We start from the raw sequence: 23,667 nt of genomic DNA on the forward strand, positions 1-23,667 counted from the left end.
TGGGGTCTTCTGAATATACAGTCATGTCATCTGCAAATAGAGATGATTTGACCTCCTCTTTTCCTAATTGAATATGCTTTATTTCTTTTTCTTGCCTGATTGCCCTAGCCAGAACTTCAAATACTATGTTGAATAGGAGTGGTGAGAGAGGGCATCCTTGTCTTGTGCCAGTTTCCAAAGGGAATGCTTCCAGCTTTTGCCCATTCAGTATGATATTGGCTGTGGGTTTGTCATAAATAGCTTTTATTATGTTGAGATATGTTTCATCAATACCTACTTTATTGAGAGTTTTTAGCAAGAAGGGCTGTTGAATTTTGTCGAAGGCCTTCTCTGCATCTATTGAGATAATCATGTGGTTTTTGTCTTTGTTTCTGACAGATTGTTTATTGATTTGCCTATATTGAATCGGCCTTGCATTCCAGGGATGAAGCTGATTTGATCTTGATGGATAAGCTTTTTGATGTGCTGTTGGATTCCTTTCGCCAGAATTTTCTTCAGGATTTTCACATTGATGTTCATCAAGGATATTGACCTGAATTTTCTTTTTTAGTTGTGTGTCTCTGCCAGGTTTTGGTATCAGGATGATGTTGGTTTCATAAAATGAGTTAGGGAGGATTCCCTCTTTTTGTATTGTTTCAAATAGTTTCAGAAGGAATGGTAGCAGCTCCTCTTTGTACCTGTTAGAATTCGATTGTGAAACTGTCTGGTCCTGGACTTTTTTTGGTTGGTAGGCTATTAATTGGCTGCCTCAATTTTAGAACGTGTTATTGGTCTGTTCAGGGATTTGACTTCTTCCTGGTTTAGCCTTAGGAGGTATAAGTGTCCAGGCATTTATCTGTTTCTTCTAGATTGTCTGGTTAATTTGAGTAGAGGTGTTTATAGTATTCTCTGATGGTAGTTTGTATTACTGTAGGATCAGTGGTAATATCCCCTTTATCATTTTTTTATTGCATCTATTTGATTATTCTCCCTTTTCTTCTTTATTAGTCTAGCTAGCAGTTTATCTATTTTGTTGATCTTTTCAAAAAACCAGCTTATGGATTCCTTGATTTTTTTTTTTTTTTTTTTTTTTTTTAAAGAGCTTTTTGTGTGTCTATCTCCTCAGTTCTGCTCTGGTCTTAGCTATTTCTTGTCTTCTGCTAGCTTTTGACTTTATTTGCTCTTGCTCTTCTAGTTCTTTTAATTGTGACGTTAGGATGTCGAATTTAGATCTTTCTTGCTTTCGCTTTTGGGCATTTAGGGCTATAAATTTCCCCCTACTCACTGCTTTAAATGTGTCCCAGAGATTCTGGTACGTCGTGTGTTCTTTCTCACTGGTTTCAAAGAACATCTTTGTTTCTGCCTTCATTTCGTTATTTATTCAGAGGTCATTCAGGAGAAGGTTGTTCAGTTTTCATGTTGTGCAGTTTTGAGTTAGTTTCTCAATCCTGAGTTCTAATTTGATTACACTGTGGTCTGAGAGGCTGTTTGTTATGATTTCCATCCTTCTGCACTTGCTGAGGAGTGTTTTACTTCTAATGATTCTATTTTAGAATAAATGCTATGTGGTGCTGAGAAGAATGCATATTCTGTGGATTTGGGGTGGAGAGTTCTGTAGATGTCTATTAGGTCCAGTTGTTCCAGATCTGAGTTAAGTCCTGGATATCTTTGTTAATTTTCTGTCTTGTTCATCTGTTTAATATTGACAGTGGGATGTTAAGTCTCTCACAGTGAGGGGGTGTAAACTCTCTCACAGTGAGAGACTTAACACCTCACTATTATTGTGTGGGAGTCTGATTTTGTAGGTCTGTAAGAACTTGCTTTATGAATCTGGGTGCTCCTGTATTGAGTGCATATATATTTAGGATAGTTAGCTCTTGTTGCATTGATCCTTTTACCATTATGTAATGCCTTTCTTTGCCTCTTGATCTTTGTTGGTTTAAAATCTGTTTTATCAGAGACTAGGATTGCAATCCCTGCTTTTTCTTTCTTTTTTTTTTTTTTTTTTTCTTTCTTGGTAAGTGTTCCTCCCTCCCTTTATTTTGAGCCTATGTGTGTCTTTGCATGTGAGATGGGTCTCCTGAATACAGCACACTGATGGGTCTTGACTCTATCCAATTTGCCAGTCTGTGTCTCTTAATTGGGGCATTTAGCCTATTTACATTTAAGGTTAATATGGCTATGTGTGAATTTGATCCTGCCATTACGATGCTGGTTGGTTATTTTGCCTGTTAATTGATGCAGTTTTTTCATAGCGTCAATGGTCATTACAGTTTGGTATGCTTTTGCAGTGGCTGGTACCAGTTGTTCCTTTCCATGTTTAGTTCTTCCTTTGGGAGCTCTTGTAAGGCAGGCCTGGTGGTGACAAAATCTCTCAGCAGTTGCTTGTCCGTAACGGATTTTATTTCTCCTTCAGTTATGAAGCTTATTTTGGCTGGATGTGAAATTCTGGGTTGAAAATTCTTTTCTTTTTTTTTTTTTTTTTTTTTTTAATTTTTTATTGGATTTTAGGTTTTGGGTACATGAGCAGAGCATGCAAGACAGTTGCGTAGGTACACACATGGCAGTGTGCTTTGCTTTTCTTCTCCCCTTCACCCACATTTGGCATTTCTCCCCAGGCTATCCCTCCCCACCTCCCCCTCCCACTGGCCCTCCCCTTTTCCCCCCAATAGACCCCAGTGTTTAGTACTCCCCTTTCTGTGTCCATGTGTTCTAATTTTTCATCACCCACCTATGAGTGAGAATATGCGGTGTTTCATTTTCTGTTCATGTGTCAGTTTGCTGAGGATGATGTTCTCCAGATTCATCCATGTCCCTACAAATGACACAAACTCATCATTTCTGATTGCTGCATAATATTCCATGGTGTATATGTGCCACATTTTTCCAATCCAGTCTATTATCAATGGGCATTTGGGTTGATTCCAGGTCTTTGCTATTGTAAACAGTGCTGCAGTGAACATTCGTGTACATGTGTCCTTATAGTAGAACGATTTATAGTCTTTTGGATATATACCCAGTAATGGGATTGCTGGGTCAAATGAAATTTCTATTTCTAAGGCCTTGAGGAATCGCCACACTGTCTTCCACAATGGTTGAACTAATTTACACTCCCACCAACAGTGTAGAAGTGTACCTTTTTCTCCACATCCTCTCCAGCATCTGTTGTCTTCAGATTTTTTAATGATCGCCATTCTAACTGGCGTGAGATGGTATCTCAATGTGGTTTTGATTTGCATCTCTCTGATGACCAGTGACGATGAGCATTTTTTCATATGATTGTTGGCCTCATATATGTCTTCTTTCGTAAGGTGTCTGTTCATATCCTTTGCCCACTTTTGAATGGGCTTGTTTGTTTTTTTCCTGTAAATCTGTTTGAGTTGTTTGTAAATTCTGGATATCAGCCCTTTGTCAGATGGGTAGACTGCAAAAATTTTTTCCCATTCTGTTGGTTGCCGATCCACTCTAGTGACTGTTTCTTTTGCCGTGCAGAAGCTGTGGAGTTTGATTAGGTCCCATTTGTCTATTTTGGCTTTTGTTGCCAATGCTTTTGGTGTTTTGTTCATAAAGTCCTTGCCTACTCCTATGTCCTGGATAGTTTTGCCTAGATTTCCTTCTAGGGTTTTTATGGTGCCAGGTCTTATGTTTAAGTCTTTAATCCATCTGGAGTTAATTTTAGTGTAAGGTGTCAGGAAGGGGTCCAGTTTCTGCTTTCTGCACATGGCTAGCCAGTTTTCCCAACACCATTTGTTAAACATGGAATCCTTTCCCCATTGCTTGTTTTTGTCAGGTTTATCAAAGATTGTATAGTTGTATGTATGTTGTGTTGCCTCCGGTGCCTCTGTTGTTTGGTCTATATCTCTATTTTGGTACCAGTACCATGCTGTTTTGATTACTGTAGCCTTGTAGTATAGTTTGAAATCTGGTAGTGTGATGCCCCCCGCTGTGTTCTTTTTGCTTAGAATTGACTTGGCTATGCGGGCTCTCTTTTGGTTCCATATGAAGTTCATGGTGGTTTTTTCCAGTTCTGTGAAGATAGTCAGTGGTAGCTTGATGGGGATAGCATTGATTCTGTAAATTACTTTGGGCAGTATAGCCATTTTCACGATATTAATTCTTCCTAACCATGAACATGGAATGTTTCTCCATCTGTTTGTGTCCTCTCTGATTTCGTTGAGCAGTGGTTTGTAGTTCTCCTTGAAGAGGTCTCTTACGTTCCTTGTAAGTTGTATTCCAAGGTATTTTATTCTTTTTGTAGCAATTGCGAATGGCAGTTCGCTCTTGATTTGGCTTTCTTTAAGTCTGTTGGTGTAGACAAATGCTTGTGATTTTTGCACATTGATTTTATATCCTGAGACTTTGCTGAAGTTGCTTATCGGTTTCAGGAGTTTTTGGGCTGAGGCAATGGGGTCTTCTAGGTATACTATCATGTCGTCTGCAAATAGAGACAATTTGGCTTCCACCTTTCCTATTTGAATACCCTTTATTTCTTTTTCTTGCCTGATTGCTCTGGCTAGAACTTCCAGTACTATATTGAATAGGAGTGGTGAGAGAGGGCATCCTTGTCTAGTGCCAGATTTTAAAGGGAATGCTTCCAGTTTTTGCCCATTCAGTATGATATTGGCTGTTGGTTTGTCATAAATAGCTTTTATTACTTTGAGATACGTTCCATCGATACCGAGTTTATTGAGGGTTTTTAGCATAAAGGGCTGTTGAATTTTGTCAAATGCCTTCTCTGCGTCAATTGAGATAATCATGTGGTTTTTGTTTTTGGTTCTGTTTATGTGGTGAATTACGTTGATAGACTTGCGTATGTTGAACCAGCCTTGCATCCCTGGGATGAATCCTACTTGATCATGATGAATAAGTTTTTTGATTTGCTGTTGCAATCGGTTTGCCAATATTTTATTGAAGATTTTTGCATCTATGTTCATCATGGATATTGGCCTGAAGTTTTCTTTTCTCGTTGGGTCTCTGCCGGGTTTTGGTATCAGGATGATGTTGGTCTCATAAAATGATTTGGGAAGGATTCCCTCTTTTTGGATTGTTTGAAATAGTTTTAGAAGGAATGGTACCAGCTCCTCCTTGTGTGTCTGGTAGAATTCAGCTGTGAACCCGTCTGGACCTGGGCTTTTTTTGTGTGGTAGGCTCTTAATTGCTGCCTCAACTTCAGACCTTGTTATTGGTCTATTCATAGTTTCAGCTTCCTCCTGGTTTAGGCTTGGGAGGACACAGGTGTCCAGGAATTTATCCATTTCTTCCAGGTTTACTAATTTATGCGCATAGAGTTGTTTGTAATATTCTCTGATGATGGTTTGAATTTCTGTGGAATCTGTGGTGATTTCCCCTTTATCATTTTTTATTGCATCTATTTGGTTGTTCTCTCTTTTCTTTTTAATCAATCTGGCTAGTGGTCTATTTTGTTGATCTTTTCAAAAAACCAGCTCTTGGATTTATTGATTTCTTGAAGGGTTTTTCGTGTCTCAATCTCCTTCAGCTCAGCTCTGATCTTAGTTATTTCTTGTCTTCTGCTGGGTTTTGAGATTTTTTCATCTTGCTCCTCTAGCTCTTTCAATTTTGACGATAGGGTGTCAATTTTGGATCTCTCCATTCTCCTCATATGGGCACTTATTGCTATATACTTTCCTCTAGAGACTGCTTTAAATGTGTCCCAGAGGTTCTGGCACGTTGTGTCTTCATTCTCATTGGTTTCGAAGAACTTCTTTATTTCTGCCTTCATTTCGTTGTTTACCCAGTCAACATTCAAGAGCCAGTTGTTCAGTTTCCATGAAGCTGTGCGGTTCTGGGTCGGTTTCTGAATTCTGAGTTCTAACTTGATTGCACTATGGTCTGAGAGGCTGTTTGTTATGATTTCAGTTGTTTTGCATTTGTTGAGCAGTGCTTTACTTCCAATTATGTGGTCAATTTTAGAATAGGTGTGATGTGGTGCTGAGAAGAATGTGTATTCTGTGGATTTGGGGTGGAGAGTTCTGTAAATGTCTATCAGGTTTGCTTGCTCCAGGTCTGAGTTCAAGCCCTGGATATCCTTGTTGATTTTCTGTCTGGTTGATCTGTCTAGTATTGACAGTGGAGTGTTAAAGTCTCCCACTATTATTGTGTGGGAGTCTAAGTCCTTTTGTAAGTCATTAAGAACTTGCCTTATGTATCTGGGTGCTCCTGCATTGGGTCCATATATGTTTAGGATCGTTAGCTCTTCTTGTTGTATTGATCCTTTTACCATTATGTAATGGCCTTCTTTGTCTCTTTTGATCTTTGTTGCTTTAAAGTCTATTTTATCAGAGATGAGAATTGCAACTCCTGCTTTTTTTTGCTTTCTATTAGCTTGGTAAATCTTCCTCCATCCCTTTATTTTGAGCCTTTGTGTATCCTTGCATGTGAGATGGGTTTCCTGGATACAGCACACCGATGGGTTTTGGATTTTTATCCAATTTGCCAGTCTGTGTCTTTTGATTGGTGCATTTAGTCCATTTACATTTAGGGTTAATATTGTTATGTGTGAATTTGATACTGCCATTTTGATGCTAAGTGGCTGTTTTGCCTGTTAGTTGTTGTAGATTCTTCATTATGTTGAAGCTCTTTAGCATTCAGTGTGATTTTGGAATGGCTGGTACTGGTTGATCCTTTCTATGTGTAGTGCCTCTTTTAGGAGCTCTTGTAAAGCAGGCCTGGTGGTGACAAAATCTCTGAGTACTTGCTTGTTCGCAAAGGATTCTATTTTTCCTTCACTTCTGAAGCTCAGTTTGGCTGGATATGAAATTCTGGGTTGAACGTTCTTTTCTTTAAGAATGTTGAATATTGGCCCCCACTCTCTTCTGGCTTGTAGTGTTTCTGCCGAGAGATCTGCTGTGAGTCTGATGGGCTTCCCTTTGTGGGTGACCCGACCTTTCTCTCTGGCTGCCCTTAGTATTCTCTCCTTTATTTCAACCCTGTTGAATCTGACGATTATGTGCCTTGGGGTTGCTCTTCTTGCGGAATATCTTTGTGGTGTTCTCTGTATTTCCTGCAATTGAGTGTTGGCCTGTCTTGCTAGGTGGGGGAAATTTTCCTGGATGATGTTCTGAAGAGTATTTTCCAGGTTGGATTCATTCTCTTCGTCCCCTTCTGGTACACCTATCAAACGTAGGTTAGGTCTTTTCACATAGTCCCACATTTCTTGGAGACTTTGTTCATTCCTTTTTGTGCTTTTTTCTCTAATCTTGGTTTCTCATTTTATTTCATTGAGTTGGTCTTCGACTTCAGATATTCTTTCTTCTGCTTGGTCAATTCGGCTATTGAAACTTGTGTTTGCTTCGCAAAGTTCTCGTATTGTGTTTTTCAGCTCCTTTAATTCATTCATATTCCTCTCTAAGTTATCCATTCTTGTTATCATTTCCTCGAATCTTTTTTCAAATCTTTTTTCAAGGTTCTTAGTTTCTTTGCATTGATTTAATACATGATCTTTTAGCTTACAAAAGTTTCTCATTATCCATCTTCTGAAGTCTAATTCCGTCATTTCGTCACAGTCATTCTCCGTCCAGCTTTGTTCCCTTGCTGGTGAGGAGTTTTGGTCGTTTCTAGGAGGCGAGGTGTTCTGGTTTCGGGTGTTTTCCTCCTTTTTGCGCTGGTTTCTTCCCATCTTTGTGGATTTGTCCGCTGGTTGTCTGCGTAGTTGCTGACTTTTCGATTGGGTCTCTGAGTGGACACCCAGAATGTTGATGATGAAGTATTTCTGTTGCTTGGTTTTCCTTCTACCAGTCTAGCCCCTTCGCTGTACGACTGCTGAGGTCCGCTCCAGACCCTGCTTGTCTGGGGTGCACCTCTAGCAGCTGTGGCACAGCGAGGGATGCTACCAGTTTCTTTTTCTGCTATCTTTGTCCCAGGATGATGCCTGCCTAATGTCAGTCTTTTGGATATAGAGGGGTCAGGGAGCTGCTTGAGGAGACAGTTTGTCCTTTATAGGGGTTTAATTGCTGAGCTGTGCACTCTGTTGTTCCTTCAGGGCTGTTAGGCTGCTATGTTTGATTCTGCTGCAACAGAGCTCATTAAAAAACCCCCTTTTTTTTTTTTTCTCAAATGCTCTGTGTTGAGGGGTTTGGGCTTTATTTTTGGATGTTCGATGAGGTGTCCTGCCCAGCTAGAAGGCAGACTAGCCACTGTTTGGTTGCCGAGGCTCCGCCCTGCTGTTGTGTGATTCGCCCTGTTCCTGCAGGCTCTGCTGTGGTCTCCGCCATGCCCTGCGGCGGAGTCTCTTCGTTGTAGCGTGTTGCCTCAGCAACGGCAGGCTGCGTCAGCAGTGGGCGTGTATCTCAGTAGGGATGGGTTGCCTCGGCAACGGCTGGCTGCGTCAGCAGTGGGCGTGTATCTCGGTTGGGGCGGGTTGCCTTGGCAATGGCTGGCTGCATCAGCAGTGGGCGTGCATCTCAGTTGGGGCGGGTTGCCTCGGTAGTGGTGGACGCCCCTCCCCCACAGAGCGTCTCGGACCGTCTGCTCGGGATAGTTTGAAATCATGGTTTTGTTCGTCCCACTGGGTATCCCAAACGATCTGTCCCTGCAATCCCCTGGGCTGGGCTACTGTCCAAGTCTCGTTCAGTCTCAAGTCCAGCCCTCTCAAGTCTCAGGTTGCCGGTTCAACAAGGCACCCGGACAAGTGCACCCCGTGGGGATTGCTGGGTAGGGCCGGCCGCCACCGCCCCTGCTGCCGGCTTCGCCAGGCAGACCTACTGCCTGGTGTCCCGTGTCTTTTTATACTTGGGAGTTACCCCGTTCTGTGGGCAACAAAGATCAGTCTGGAAATGCAGCTCTGACTCACCGTTTGCGGATTCAACGCGAGCTCCAATCCTGGGTTGTTCTCACAGCGCCATCTTGAGTCCTCCCCCCGAAAATTCTTTTCTTTAATAATATTGAATATTGGCCCCCACCCTCTTCTGTAGGGTTTCTGCAGAGAGATACACTCTGAGTCTGATGGGCTTCCCTCTGTGGGTAACCTGACCTTTCTCTCTGACTGTGCTTAGCATTTTTTCCTTCATTTCAATCCTGGTGAATCTGACAATTGTGTCGTGGGGATGCTCTTCTCTAGGAGTATCTTTGTGGTGTTCTCTGTATTTCCTGAATTTGAATTTTGGCCTGCCTTGCTAGGTTGGGGAAGTTCTTCTGGATAATATCCTGAAGAGTGTTTTCCAACTTGGTTTCATTCTCCCCATCACTTTGTAGTGGGAAGTCAAAGATCTGGAGACACTGATGGGATTGCAGGAGGCTCTTATTTAACATGATCACAAGCTCAGTGGAATTGCTTCCTAATTCTGAGCAAAGGACAAAGAAAATGGATTACCTTTAATGCACCTGTGTGATACAGGATGCTGTAGTGTCAAGCAGGTTTACAGAAGCCAGAACAACGAGCAGTTAATTAACTTTTGACATACTTTGTGATGTACTTTACATTTGAAAAGTAACATCTTGAGAAACACATTTTGCAGTTTTGAGTTAATATGTTTTGTTACCTTATAGCTAGTTAGCAAGAAAACTAGGAATTTCTAGATGCCTGGGAACTTTGCTAAAAATGTGGGGAGGATAGATAAGGTTCACTGGTTTGCAGGAAGGTAGTTATTCTGCCTTAAACAGAGCTGGGGAGGTATTATATTAAACAGCATACAACACAGCAAAATTTATTATGTAGCCACTACAAATTATAATATTTTGTCTTATTATTGATATTCTTTAATTTCCTTCATTTTCCCCCCTTTGTTGCCTTTTATAAATAACATTTTAGTAGAAAGCACCACCACTACTTTGAGCATCTAAGTTACTATTACCTTTATAGGTATGCTATTTTTGGTTTTTCTCTCCTTTTTCCCTTCTTTTTTTCTTGGTTTAATCTGATTCATGTTTCTATGAGCTTATTTGCTAGATTTATTTAAATATATCTATGACCTTACAGCTGAATGTCAGGGTGGAAGAGTTAGTCCAATGTGTTGTAGCGCCTTTTAAGGAAAGTTTTTAAAGGTGTCTTTATACCTTTACTGAATGATTGACAGCAGGCTGTTTCAGCTCATGGCGAATGTATAGCATTGAGTTAGATCCTTTTCAGTTAGGAGCTCCACTGCTGGCATGAAGGACACTAAATGAACTCTACCTTAGCTCCCAATGGCCCCTTTGCAACTGGTTTGCTTATCTTAGGTTGTCTCTCCTCTGGCTTATCTTTGGCTTACCAGCCATCTGCCCAGGGTCAACCAGGGTGACAGTTTGAAGGTTGGAAGGCTCTCAGGAGCTGACCTGCAGAGTGGTGTGGGTCCAGGAACAGAGCTATTACCCACCTTTAGGTTGCTTCCCTGTCGCGTTGCCTGCTTGGAAATACGGTATTAGTAAGGCTTTTGGGGCCCTTAACATAATACTTGCTTTGTTTTGAGCTCGTTTCATTTAGACATTTGCTAACAGTTGGGTTTAGCTAGATGAACGTGACTTCCATAAGTTTATAAAAAGCATCACTATCATACATGCCATTTTGAAGTAATTCCATTTCTTCTTGGGGTACAGGCTGGTACTTAATGCCATTAATTGATTGGTGGTTTGCTTGGCTACTATTGCTTCTATAGTTGACAGAATACTTCTAATTAGGGGAAGGAAGCAAGGAAGTATTAGGCATCCTCCTAACGTGATTACTACTCCCCCTATCAGGGTTTATACACTTCCACATCATAAAACCATCCTCCAAAGAGAGAATCTGGTGACCAACCTTTCCATGTCTGAACTGGAATATGAGGTAGTTTTCACATCCTGGATGTAATTTCCATGACTGCTTGTCCATCATCATTTTCTAGGCATCGGTTGGATAGGTTAAATTTTCCACAGAAAATACAGTAAGGTTTTAACTACTGTATTCCCAATCCAAATAGTTTGCAGGCAGTACATACATTCTTCTACCAGTTATCCTTCCTTTTGTACAGATACTGAGGTTAACAATAGTAGAATAAAAATTAACATTTCTATACCACTACACAGGGGCAGGGTGAATCTTTCCTTGGACATAAGGGTTGGCAAAGGTGACAGCATAGTAATAAAATAGTTAACAATACTAAGATAGCAATTAGACTTAAAATTTTAGTCCACATTTACTTTTGATGACTCCTTAAATTATCTTCTTCTTTGGCCAAGAGATAATTTAAAGCTAGTCTGTTCTGGTAAATGGCATTTCCAATTTTTGTGGATTGTACAGCCAACAGATCTAAGCTTGTGCAGTTTCATTGGTAATGATTTCAAGTACTGCCTGTAACCTTATAATGCTGTTGAGCATATAGATAGGAATAGGGTATCTCCATGATCCATCTTGTGCCCAGGTAGGGTCTTTCAATCAATGTCTTTCCAGTGTCCTGTTTTTATACCTCCTTTAATATGTACACTCCTTTTACTTCTTTTTCCCCACTTCATTATAAACGGGGTATCCTAGAGTTTCTCCCAGCTGCAAGGGAGTAAGAAGAAGGATGGTCTGATTGTCCCTAGTACACAGGCCCCTGTCCAATTGGCTGGTAATTGCCGATAGGCTTCCTGTCTGCAAATCCAATAAAGGCCAGGGGGTGCCTGCCAACTATTGGGTGCCTCCAGTTGATACCAGGAGTGGTTTAAAGCTGGGAAGTGAGAGAATGGGTTGTAGCGTGGCAATCTGGAGGTAACTTTACCTTGTTTATTCTTGCCCTGACACAAAGTTTTCCTTCCTGTTTGGTTGTAGGATTGCTACCCTAGACAGTTTTCCTACTGGATTAATGAAACTGTTTCCCCAGTGGGCAATACAGTACCTCCAGACAGTGGAATTTTTTTAGGAGCCAAATACTTGAGCATAGGGTCGGGAGGGGTGAGGGTTAAGGTAAAGTTTTCTTGAGGCATTAATTCTTTTGTTTCCCATGGCTATTGATCTCCCATGTTAGTGCCTCCACAGACATAGGAAGAAGAAACAGCTAGATGATTAGCTATACTTTCAGCCAGTTGAACAAACAGATTACTGGCTCCTGGAGGGGGTTCATCAAAACCTCCTGGTTAGTTCTTTTATAGTTTTTATAAAATGACTTTAAAAATTTGAAACTGAGGTTGACGGGGGTGGGCTTGAGTTTTCTTTTTGATAATATGCAAACGGGCCATTGGGAATGTTTTTATAAACACCATTATGGGGTGAATTGCAGTTCATGTGGGTAAATCTGGCTTTAGGATAGTAAGCTTTATAGGATTGCAGGTTTTGTTTCACAGTTTGGCTTTGTTGGCATTTCAGTAAATGCAGCTGGTTTCTGATACTGCTGTTCAGGGTACCCAGCAGGGGTCCATGTTGTGCAGTACCTACAGTCCTTTTCCAGGGTCCCAGGGGAACAAGATGGAGCAACTCTTGGCCCACACAGATACTTAAAAGTTTGCTATGATGTTTTTCCCAGCTTAGGTTACCACAGGTAGCAGAGTAGGCTATGCCTGAGTATGTTGCCTTGCAGGCCTCAAAATACAAAAAGAATGCTCCTTTATGGAAGGATGGGACCTCAGTTCTATGTAGAAGATGACCTTCTTTTGACTCCATTCGTATTTCAAACCAGGTCCCAGGCACAGGCATGGGGCCATAACATACATAAGATTGCTCATAACATACATAAGATTGCCTGGGTTACAAACTGAATAAATTGATGGTAAGTACAAGCCCTTCACTGAGTCCCTGAACACTTATAATATGTTTGACATAGCAAGGTTTTAACTACTGTATTCCCAATTCAAGTAGTTTGCAGGCACTAAGTACATTCTTCTACTAGTTGCCCTTCTTTTTGTACAGATACTGAAGTTAAAAATAGTAGAATAAAAATTAATATTTCTCTACCACTACACAGGGACAAGGTGAATCTTTCCTTGGACATAAGGGTTGGCAAAGATGACAGCATAGTAATAGAATAGTTTACCACTACTAAGCCAAACTTAAAATTTCAGTCCACATTTACTTTTGATGACTCCTTAAGCTTCAGGCATGCGTGGACTGGTCAGCCTCTGATGGTGCAATTAGAGCATGGCTGTCACTTTCGTTGGCAGTTTGGTTTTGTCTCAGGATTAGCCTGGTTGGGTGTTGAGGATCTTGCTCACTGGTTCACTTCTCCTGGGCTGCTGTGGGTTTTAACCAGCTATGATGAATCCAGGGCATAATGCCTGCAACCTTATCAGCAGTGAGGGTGGACAATATTACAATGTGGGGCTCATCCCAAGTTGGCCCTAAGGTAGTCAGATTCCACTTTTTAACCCAAACTGAGTCTCCAGGTTTGAAGGGTCTGTTAAGCTGATAGGTCATTTTTCTTGAACCCAGCCTCTTATGTTTTGCATAGTTATGCCTAATGCCTACATTTGCTTTTTTTTTTTTTAGGGCAAATTCTCCTAACTCTCTCAAGTCCCCTTTAATTTCGGTGATGATTGGTGGTGTCCAGCCAAACAAAATTTCATAGGGTAAATATCCGGTCTGTTTGGTGGGAGTATAACTGATTCGGACCATGGGCAAGACCTGATCCTGTCGCAGATGGGTTTCTTGGTGGAATTTCTTTAATAGTTGTTTGAGCATTCGATTCATATGCTTAACTTTTCTTGAGCTCTGTGGGTGATAGGCAGTATGCAATTTTTAGGTTATTTTCAACAGCCGTTTTAGGTCTTGGACAATTTCAGCACAAATGCTGGGCCATTGTCTGATTCTGTAGTTGAAGGTAGCCCAAATCTGGGGATAATATCTTTTAATAATAATGTAGTTATTTCTTGTGCCTTTTCCATCCTGGTGGGGCAAGCCTCTACCCAACCTGAGTGGTACAGACAAACACTAACATATAGCAGTAGCCTCCTACTTGGGGCAACTCTGTAAAATCTACAAGCAGATTTTCACAAGGTGCTGCCCCTACTCCTTGAATTCCTGGGGGCTGAGCTTGCCCTGCTGTGGGTTATTCTGAGCATGGATTAAGCACTGTTCACAAATGGCTCAGATGACAGAGTTTGGCTCAGAGCCATGGCACATAGAAGTGGCACCCCACCAGCGTTTCTGGTGCTGTCTTTCCCTTGAGTTCCTTGGTGGAATTGTTTTACAAACCTGGGGGCTATTACTTCAGGAATAGCTAACCTGCCATCTGAGAATTTCCACCATCCTTCTTTAGTATAGGCTCCATTTTCTTGAACAAACCAGGCCTTCTCATTTGGGGAGTAATTTGGCTCTTCTGGTGCCCTTTTTTTTTTTTTTTTTTTTTTTTTGAGACAGAGTTTCACTCTTGTTACCCAGGCTGGAGTGCAATGGCGCGATCTAAGCTCACCGCAACCTCCGCCTCCTGGGTTCAGGCAATTTTCCTGCCTCAGCCTCCTGAGTAGCTGGGATTACAGGCACGCGCCACCATGCCCAGCTAATTTTTTGTATCTTTAGTAGAGACGGGGTTTCACCATGTTGACCAGGATGGTCTCAATATCTTGACCTCGTGATCCACCCGCCTTGGCCTCCCAAAGTGCTGGAATTACAGGCTTGAGCCACAGCACCTGGCCGGCACAGGGTGCCTTTCTAGCTGCTATGATGGAAGGTGGGTATTCATTGCTGTGCGCCTAGATTTTGCATCTGCTTTCCTGTTTCTTTTGGCCTCTAGGGTTCCACCTTTCTGTTGGCCTCAGAAGTGTATAACAGCTATTTCTTTTGGTTCCCATACTACATCTAAAAGTTTTAAGATTTCTTCTGGATATTTTCTACTGGTTCCTTGGGCAGTTAAGAGTTCTCTATCTTTGTATATGCTCCCATGCATATGCAGCGTAGCAAAAGCATACTTTGAGTCGGTGTGTATTTTGGCTCTTTTTCCCTTAGCTTAGCAACAGTGCTCTTGTTAAGGCTACTAATTCTGCTCTCTGGGCTGATATTCCTGTCAGCAGGCTTTGGGCCTAAAGTTAAACTGCATATCAAGCCCACCTGACTCCTTCTTTCACAAAGCTGCTACCAATCTGTAAAGTATTCAACATCTGGATTTTGGAGGCAATCTGTGATCTTTTCTGCTGGAGAAAACTTCATCTACTGTTTCTATACAGTTATGAAGGGGAGCTCCTGGCCCTAGTGGGAGCAAGGCAGCAGGGTTGAGTATTTACAGTTTTAAACTTATGTGGGGATTTTCACATAAGAGTCCCTGGTATTGGGTCATTCTAGGATTTGACAGCCAGTATGCCCTCTTTGAATCATTAGCGTTTGGACAGAGTGCAGCACCTGTATAGTTAACTGCTGTCCTAAGGTCAATTTATCAGCTTCCTGTATAAGCATGGCTATAGTGGCAAGGGCCTTAAAGCAAGGTGACCATCCCTGAGCTGCTGAGTTTAGTCGCTTAGATAGGTGGGCTACTGGGTGGTGCCATGATCCTAGAATCTGAGTTAAGACCCCGATAGTCATTCCCTATAGCTCATGAACGTACAAGAAGGGCTTAGTTACATCTGACAGTCCTATAGTGGGGGCCCTAACTAGAGCTGTTTTGATTGCATTAAATGCTTTTTGTTGCTCAGGTCCCCAGATGAAGGGTTCCTTTGTGACAGTCCTCTAAAGTGGGACTGCTAAAAGAAGATCATCTACATACTGCAGTAGGCCACAGTCTTTAAGGGTGTAGGCATTAAGGTTAGATGCTAGCCTTACTGAAGATTGTGGGGAAGTTCTTGAACCCTTGGGGAAGCCTGGTCCAAGTAAGTTAGAAACTTCATTGAAAAGCAAATAGGGGTTGACTGGTGTGAGGCAAAGGCAAAAAAGAAGGCATCTTTTGTCTAAAACAGTGAACCACACTGCATTGGAGGGGAGTAGTGAGAGTACAGTATATGGATTTGGCACTACTTGATGAATAGTTACTGTAGCCTGGTTTACAGCTTGAAAGTCCTATACTAGCCTATAATCAAGGGAGATAGATATCTCATGGTTAGGTAGTGGCTTTTTTACCAGTAAGAGTGGAGTATTCCAAGGTGACTGACATGGCACCAGAATGCTGTGTTTTCTGAGCTGTTCTAGATGCTTTTCTATGCCTAGGATAGCCTTTTGGGATATAGGATACTAGCACAGCCAGACTGGGGTGGCTCCTATTTTTAGTGCTACCACCAGAGCATGGTTTATGGCTAGCATAGGTGGATTGTTTTCAGTCCATACTTCTGGAAATTCTCTCATTAACCCTAACAATATGACTTCCTCCGTGACCTCCAGTACTGCTTTATGGGTCCTTCCATATCCTTAGCAAATAGCCACCACTCTTCAGCTTGTGGTACTGTGAGGGCTAATACCGTAGCTCTTGGTTAAAATCTAGAGTCATGTTCCCCTCTGGTTTAAAGGAAATCTGTGCTTGTAACTTTTGAAGGAAAACCCCTCCTAACAAAAGGACAGGGCAGCTGCGGAGATAGGAACTCATGCTGGACCTCAAAAGATGTTCAATAACACATCTTTTTCACTGGCAGAAGGGTCTCTTTTCCGACACTCCCGTGGCCCCAATAATGGTGGTATAAGTTTTTGACAGTGACCCCACTGGTTTTGTCACCACTAGATGCTTAGCACATGTCTACCCTAAAATCTGTTTGTTGGCCCCCTACCTTTACCCTGACCGTAGGCTTCTGAGGGCCTAGAGAAATGGAGCTCAGTCTGTTTCAGTCTTCATAGCTGTTTATCCCAGCCACACCAGTTAAGCCTATACCCTGATTATTTGGGGCTTGTTGGCTTGCTTCTGCTGGTCTAGGTATTGCATGGGGATAAAACTGGTGGCTGTATGGGGATACCTGATTTTCATATACTACTCTCTCTAGGCACTCATGTTTCCAGTGTCCTTTCTTCTTGCACACCGTACATTGCTCTCTCCCTAATCTGGGCCAAGTTTCAGACTCTGGTCTGATTGCACCTCTCCCACACCCTCTCGTTATACCAGCTCCCCTCTCAACTAAGGCAGCCACTAACAAGTTTGCCTTTTCTTTTGCCTTGTGCCTTGCCTTTCTTTCAGCCTCTTCCTCGATTGTAAAACACCTTGGTAGCCACCTGTATGAGTTCAGTAGTATTCTTGCCCTCAAATCCTTCTAGCTTCTGTACCTTCCGCCTAATGTCTCCTTGTGCTAGCCGACGAAAGCCACATTCACCATACATTGATTGGCAGGAGCTTCTGGGTCAAATAGGGTATAAAGCTGGTATGCTTCACATAGTCTCTAATAAAATTCACTTGGGCTTTTATCAGGTTTTTGGCAGATCTGAGACTTTCCCTATATTTATTATCTTCTTTCCGCCTGCCTTCATACTACTTAAAAGTGCTGCCCTATGTTTGTATGTTTTACAGCCCCTCCTCTTCATTGGGGTCCCATTTAGGGCCTGAGGGAAATGTTGCACTGCATATTGCAGGGCATCATTAGTGCCTGCTGGTGCATTATTTTCTAACCATTGGTGAGCTGCTTGGTTTATTCTCCTGTCTTCTATATTAAACAACATTAACAGCAGTTCCTAGCAATCCAGCCAGTTAGGGTTATGAGTAGCAAAGATGGACTGTATTAGATCAATGAGAGATTGGAGCTCCCCCATGAAGGAGGGAGTGTGTGGTTTCCAATTTACAAGGTCAGAGTGGAAAAGGGCTGATGGATACAGATTCTTTGCCCACCACGAACCTGCCCCCGCTCACCTAAATAGGCTGGTGCCAATGTTTCACGGAGAGGCATCTGCAAAGCCCAAGTACGGCCAGATCGGAGAGACTGGCTTCATCACTCTTTTCATTTCTCTCTCCTTTCCTTATGAGGGGGAGACTTGAGCTCCCCTCTGAGTCTTACTCTACTTGATCCCCTGCACCTAGGCCTGGCACAGCATGGGCTCCTGCTTTCTTGTTCTTCACCTTGCCTCAGGTGTGCTAGGGATGGGTATATTGGATCATAAGGGGGTGGAACTTCTCTTTCTTCATGGGGAGTCTGTAAAATTGGGTTTTCTGGTGCCTCTTGCCTTTTCTCTTCCCTTGTGGGCTTGGGGTCTGTAGGTTCCTTGGCCTCCTTTGGCCCTGCCCATGCCCCTAAGGCTTTGCAGTAGGCAACTAGGCAAGTTTGTAACCACTTAGAATGTCTTGGGCTACGTTGAGCCATGAATCAATATATGGAGACTGATCTGGATGCCTTCCGACCCCAGTCACCACCCTAAACACTCAGCCAGTGGTTTGTCTACCATTTCCTTGGCCAGTCATCCAACCCCAAAGGAAGGCCATTCTAACTCACACAAGGTCCTTAACTTCTGAGGGGACAATTTAACTTCAGTCTCCTGAGAAGCCTTTCTTAAAGTTCTTTAACATGCACTCTAGTAGTGTGGGTTTTGACTCTCTTCCTCCCGTCCTCCCACACAAGTCTCACAGACTTTCACTTCAGACTGAACGCTGTCTCCTGTTATGGGAGTTTTCTGCCGGCCCCTTAGCTAGGAAAGTACCTTATTCCTGTCACAGTCAGCTGCACCAGGGGGGGAGCTCCTGTCAGCTGTATGCAGTCAGCCCTCTAGTAAATCAGCCCTAACTCACTGCGGAGCATGCAGTCCATACTAAGGGATCTGCGCCTCCCCACTTCACACCCTGTGTTGGCTCCTTCCTTACCTGTCTCTTTTACACACTTGCACAATCCTCCTCCTCTCCCTCTATAAACCTACTCAATGAGTCACCCCTGTTTGGTGTGGGATGTGAGTTTCATCCAAATCAGGGAGTCAGTCTCACTTCCCCCAGCCTTTCTGGGTTGAATTAATAATAGTCACTTCCTGGGAGTTGATCAGACTCCCCTTCTACTCTCTTGGGGTGGGCTTTTCTTTTCCTTAAATGCCTTACCGTAATTCCTGAAGTATGTTGGTCCTGGAGATCATCTTGCAGCCCCTTCCAAGGTTCTGATGCACTGTTTGGGAGTGGGCACTGGGGCATGAAGAGAGCCAGTCTCCTATCAGGGATGCAGTCCTCCCAGTGGCGCCTAGGGTTGCAGGTCTCCCATGGCCCAGGGCCTTGGTCCCACCGGTGAAGGAGACAGTAAGCCTGCCGTCTCCAGTCCCTGTTCCAGCACCAGAAAATGTAGCAGGAAATCAGAGATCTGGAGAGACCAATGGGGTTGCAGGAGGATTTTATTTAATGTGATCATGGGCTTAGTGGAATTGCTTCCTAATTCTGAGCAAAAGACAGAAAATGGGATGTCTTTATGCACCTGGGTGGTATAGGATGATGAAGCAGAAAGCAAGTTTACAGATGCCAGAACAAAGAGCAGTTAATTTTGATGTATATTACATTTGAAGAGTAACAGTTTGAGAAACACATTTCACAGTTACAGGTTTATCTGCTTTGTGACCTTGTACCTGGTCATCAGGAGAACCAGGGATTTCTAGATGCCTGGAAACTTTGCTAAGAATGTAGGGAGAATAGATAAGGTTCAGTGGTTTGCAGGAAGGCAGTTATTCTGCCTTAAACACAGCTGGAGGCATTAAACAGCACATAACACAGCAAAATTTACTTTATTATATAGCCACTACAAATTATAAGGTTTATTGCTCTTTAATTTCCTTCAACTTTTCAGGTATACTGATCAAAGGTAGATTTGGTCATATTTCTCGGAGACTTTGTATATTTCTTTTCACTCTAATCTTGTCTTCTCGATTTATTTTAGAGTTGATCTTTGATCTCTGATATCCTTTCTTCTGGATCAATTCAGCTATTGAAACTTGTGTATGATTCATGAAGTTCTCATGCTATGTTTTTTAGCTCCATCAGGTCATTTATGTTCACTCTAAACTGGTTATTTAGCATTTCATCTAATCTTTTTTCAAGGTTCTTAGCTTTCTTGCATTGTGTTAGAACACATTCCTTTAGTTCAGAGAAGTTTGTTATTACCCATCTTCTGAAACCTGCTCTGTCAAGTCATCAAACTCATTCTCCATCTGCCCTTGCTGGTGATGAGTTGTGATCCCTTGGAGGAGAAGAGGAGGCATTCTTGTTTTTGGAATTTTTAGCCTTTTTGTTTTGGTTTCTTCCCATCTTTGTGGATTTATCTACCTTTGTTCTTCAAAGTCAGTGACCTTTGGAATGGGTCTCTGAGTAGATGTCCTTTCTGTAGATGTTGAGACTATTTCTTTCTGTTTGTTAGTCTTCCTTCTAACAGGCCCCTCTCCTGCTGGTCTGCTGGAGGTCCACTCCAGACCCGGCTTGCCTGGGAATCACCCGCAGGGGCAGTAGAACAGCAAAGATTGCTGCCTGTTCCTTCCTCTGGTAGCTTTGTCCCAGCAGGTTACCTGCCAGATGCCAGCCAGAGCTCTCCAGTATGAGGTGTCTCCCAGTCAGGATGCATGGGGGTCAGGGAACCACTTGAGGAGGCAGTCTGTCTCTTATCCGAGCAGGAACGCTGTGCTGGGAGAACTGCTGCTTTTTTCACAGCTGCCAGGCAGGTACATTTATGTCTGTTAAAGCTTTGCCCACAATAGCCCCTTTTCCCAGGTGATCTGTCCCAGGAAGGTAGGACGTTTATAAGTCCCTACTGGGCTGCTGCCTTTTTTCAGTGATGCCCTGCCCAGAGAAGAGGGAGTCTAATGACAGTCTGCCTGCAGAGGCATTGCTGAGCTGCCATGGGCTCCACCCAATTCAGATTTCCCAGCAAGTTTGTTTACGCTGATGTTAAAACCACCTACTCGAGCTTCAGCAATGGTGGATGCCCCTCCCCACCCAGAGCTCGAATGTCCAAGGTCAAGCTTAGACTGCTATTACTGGCAGCAAGAATTTCAAGCTAGTGGAACTTAGCTTGCTGGTTTTTGTGGGGTGGGACCTGTTGAGCCAGATCACTTGGCTCCCTGGCGTCAGCCCTATTTCCAGGGGAATGAATGATTCTGTCTCGCTGGTGTTCTAGGCACCACTGGGATATAAAAAAAATCTGCTACAGCTGGCTTGGTGTCTTCCCAAACAGCTGCCCAGTTTTTGGTTGGAAACCCAGGACTCTGGTGTTATAGGCACCAGAAGGAATCCCCTGATCTGCAGGTTGTAAAGACTGTGAGAAAAGCACGGTATCTGGCTGAAGTGCAAGTGATGACTGTTTTGTTTCCCTAGGCTAGGAGAAGGAGTTTCCCAGCCCCTTACACTTCCTGGGTGAGGAAACAGCCCGCCCTCCTTGGGCTGCATCCACTGTCCAACCAGTCCCAATGATATGAACCAGATTTCCAATTTCTCAGTTGGAAATGCTGAGATCACCTGCCTTCTGTGTCGATCTCGCTGGGAGCTGTGTACCAGAGCTGTTCCTATTAGGCCATTTTGCCAGCAACCTTTTTTTTTTTTGAGATGGGGGTCTTACTGTCATCCAGGCTGGAGTGCAGTGGCATGATCACAGCTCACTGCAGCCTGGACCTCCTGCACTCGGGTGATCTTCCCACTTCAGCCTCCCAAGTAGCTGGGCCTACAGGTGCTAATTTCTATTAATTGTAGAGACAGGGTCTCACCACATTGCCCAGGCTGGTCTCAGATTCCTCGGTTCAAGTGATCCTCCCATGTTAGGGTTACGGGCATGAGCCACTGCACCCAGCCAATCCTTGGTACTATTATAAGTTACGTTTTTCATTAGTATCATCAGAACATTGTGCCTCATATATATAATTTAAAATCACCTATCATTCTTAAGTATAACTGTTAATGTTTTAACTAGTCTTCCTCTTCCCCCAGTATAGCAGCCACCTATTTGGAAATGTTTTGTTGGTTTGTTTGAATAATAGCCACTCTTTTCATTATTCTCAAAGAAGTACAGTTTGTCAAAGGACATACAATTTGTCAAAGGGAAGTCTACTTAGATATTGTTCATACTTCCATCTCATTTGCATCCCTAGATCTGATACACATTAACATCCAGAAAGAATGAAAAAAACCTTGAAAGCAAAAATTGAAATGTTAATTTTTAAAAATATGTTATTTAGGTAATTATTAGACATCGTCTCTCTGTTCTTACCCCAACACACACTTACCATGGCTACTCTTCTCCTACTTTGGAGAAGGTTTTAGTTAAAGGTTTAATTCTGCAGTGATTTCTTATCTCTTACATTGTTGTCCTTTTTTTGGTTTTCATTTATCACCAGTCAGTAATTTTCTAACAAATAAGGTAGGACAGGGCAAAAATAACAAATTTTGCCTACTTGGATCTTTTATTAATCCAGTCGTCTCTTAGTATCAGGACCTCGAAGGATACCCAGAATCTGATGCTCAAATCCCTTATATAAGTTGGTGTACTATTTGCATAACTTATGCACATCCTCCTGTATATTTCAAATCATATATAGATTACTTAGAATATCTAATATAACATAGACACTGTGTAAATAGTTGTTATACTGTATTTTTTAAATCTGTTTTTTTTTTTTCCTGAGTATTTCAATCTGTAGTTGGTTTAATCTAAGGATGTAGAACCCTCAGATGCAGAGGCAACTGTATAGTTCATGGACCAGGCTGGCAAACTTTCTATGTAGGGCCAGAAAGTAAATATTTTACACTTTCTGGGCTACATAATCTATCACATTCTTGTTTTATTTTTCAGCCATATAATTAAAAATACTTAGTTTGAGGGTAGTTAAAAACAGGGTAAGCCAGGTTTGGCCAAAGTTTGCCAATTCCTGGACTAGTCTGCTGAATCTTTAAAGCTTATGTAAAATCATGATTGCCATGACTTTGAAAAAATCATGACTGTAGCTGGGTACGGTGGCTCACATCTGTAATCCCAACACTTTGGAAAGCTGAGACGGGTGGGTTGTGAGGTCAAAAGATTGAGACCATTTGGTCAACATGGTGAAACCCTGTCTTTACTAAAAATAGAAAAATTAGTTGGGCATGGTGATGTGCACCTGTATTTTCCAGCTACTTGGGAGACTGAGGCAGGATAATCCCTTGAACCCGGGAGGCAGAGGTTGCAGTGAGTCAAGATTGTGCCAGTGCACTCCCTGGTGGCAGAGCAAGACTCCATCTCAAAAGAAAAGAAGATAATAACTAAATCCTGTGAACTAGTCGCTAATAAAGAAATTTTTGTTGTTTTTAAGCTTGAATCCTAAACAGAAAAATTATCAGATTGCCACTCTGAATTAGAGTGCTGCAGATTACTACCCTACGTGGCATAAATTGTACTAGTACAAAAAGTCTTAGGAGGAAAAAAACCCTTTATAGTCTCCTTACCTTTGAAGACCAATTTATTCTCTGTGTAGATAATCTTCTATATCACTTATTTCTTTCAGCTAACCTCAAGAGAATTTGCAAGACAATAGTTGAGGCTACAAATGACGAGGAGAGACTAAAAGCTTTTGCTCCCATTGAGGAAATGATGACTTTTGTGCAGTTTGCTAATGATGAATGTGATTATGGCATGGGGCTTGAGTTGGGAATGGACCTCTTTTGCTATGGCTCACATGTGAGTAAAAAAACTCCACCTGCCACCCACTGCCCCACCTCCTTCCTCTACCCCCAACACACATGAATACATGCACATTTATACCCCCAAATTCCAGCAGAGCTAAGATAGAGATTCAGCTTGTATTTCAAAATGAATTTTTTGAAGTGATATTTTTTAAAGCATATGTCCTAAAAGTATTTGAAATTCATCTTATATTCTAGCAAAGGTAATAACCAAAATTATTTGCATTCAGGCTTACATTAAAGTGAATTTACTTATTAGGCACATTATAGGGATATGCCTTCTTGCTGTGTGTATAGATTTGGGGCTATGTAT

The 23,667-nt window shown here is 42.3% G+C and overlaps 1 protein-coding gene across 2 annotated transcripts in view; it reads left to right on the forward strand.

The window, feature by feature from the left end:
- HPF1 (histone PARylation factor 1) overlaps nucleotides 1–23,667 on the forward strand; it is a 53,110-nt gene that overhangs the window by 27,358 nt on the left and 2,085 nt on the right. For both annotated transcript variants that reach the window (XM_008997131.4, XM_035306060.3), the window contains exon 7: nucleotides 23,177–23,349. In XM_008997131.4, the coding sequence (XP_008995379.4) occupies nucleotides 23,177–23,349 (173 nt within the window). The remainder of the gene's footprint in view (nucleotides 1–23,176; nucleotides 23,350–23,667) is intronic.

The sequence above is a fragment of the Callithrix jacchus genome, chromosome 1 (assembly GCF_049354715.1).
Source record: "Callithrix jacchus isolate 240 chromosome 1, calJac240_pri, whole genome shotgun sequence".
Classification (NCBI taxonomy): Eukaryota; Metazoa; Chordata; class Mammalia; order Primates; family Cebidae; genus Callithrix; species Callithrix jacchus.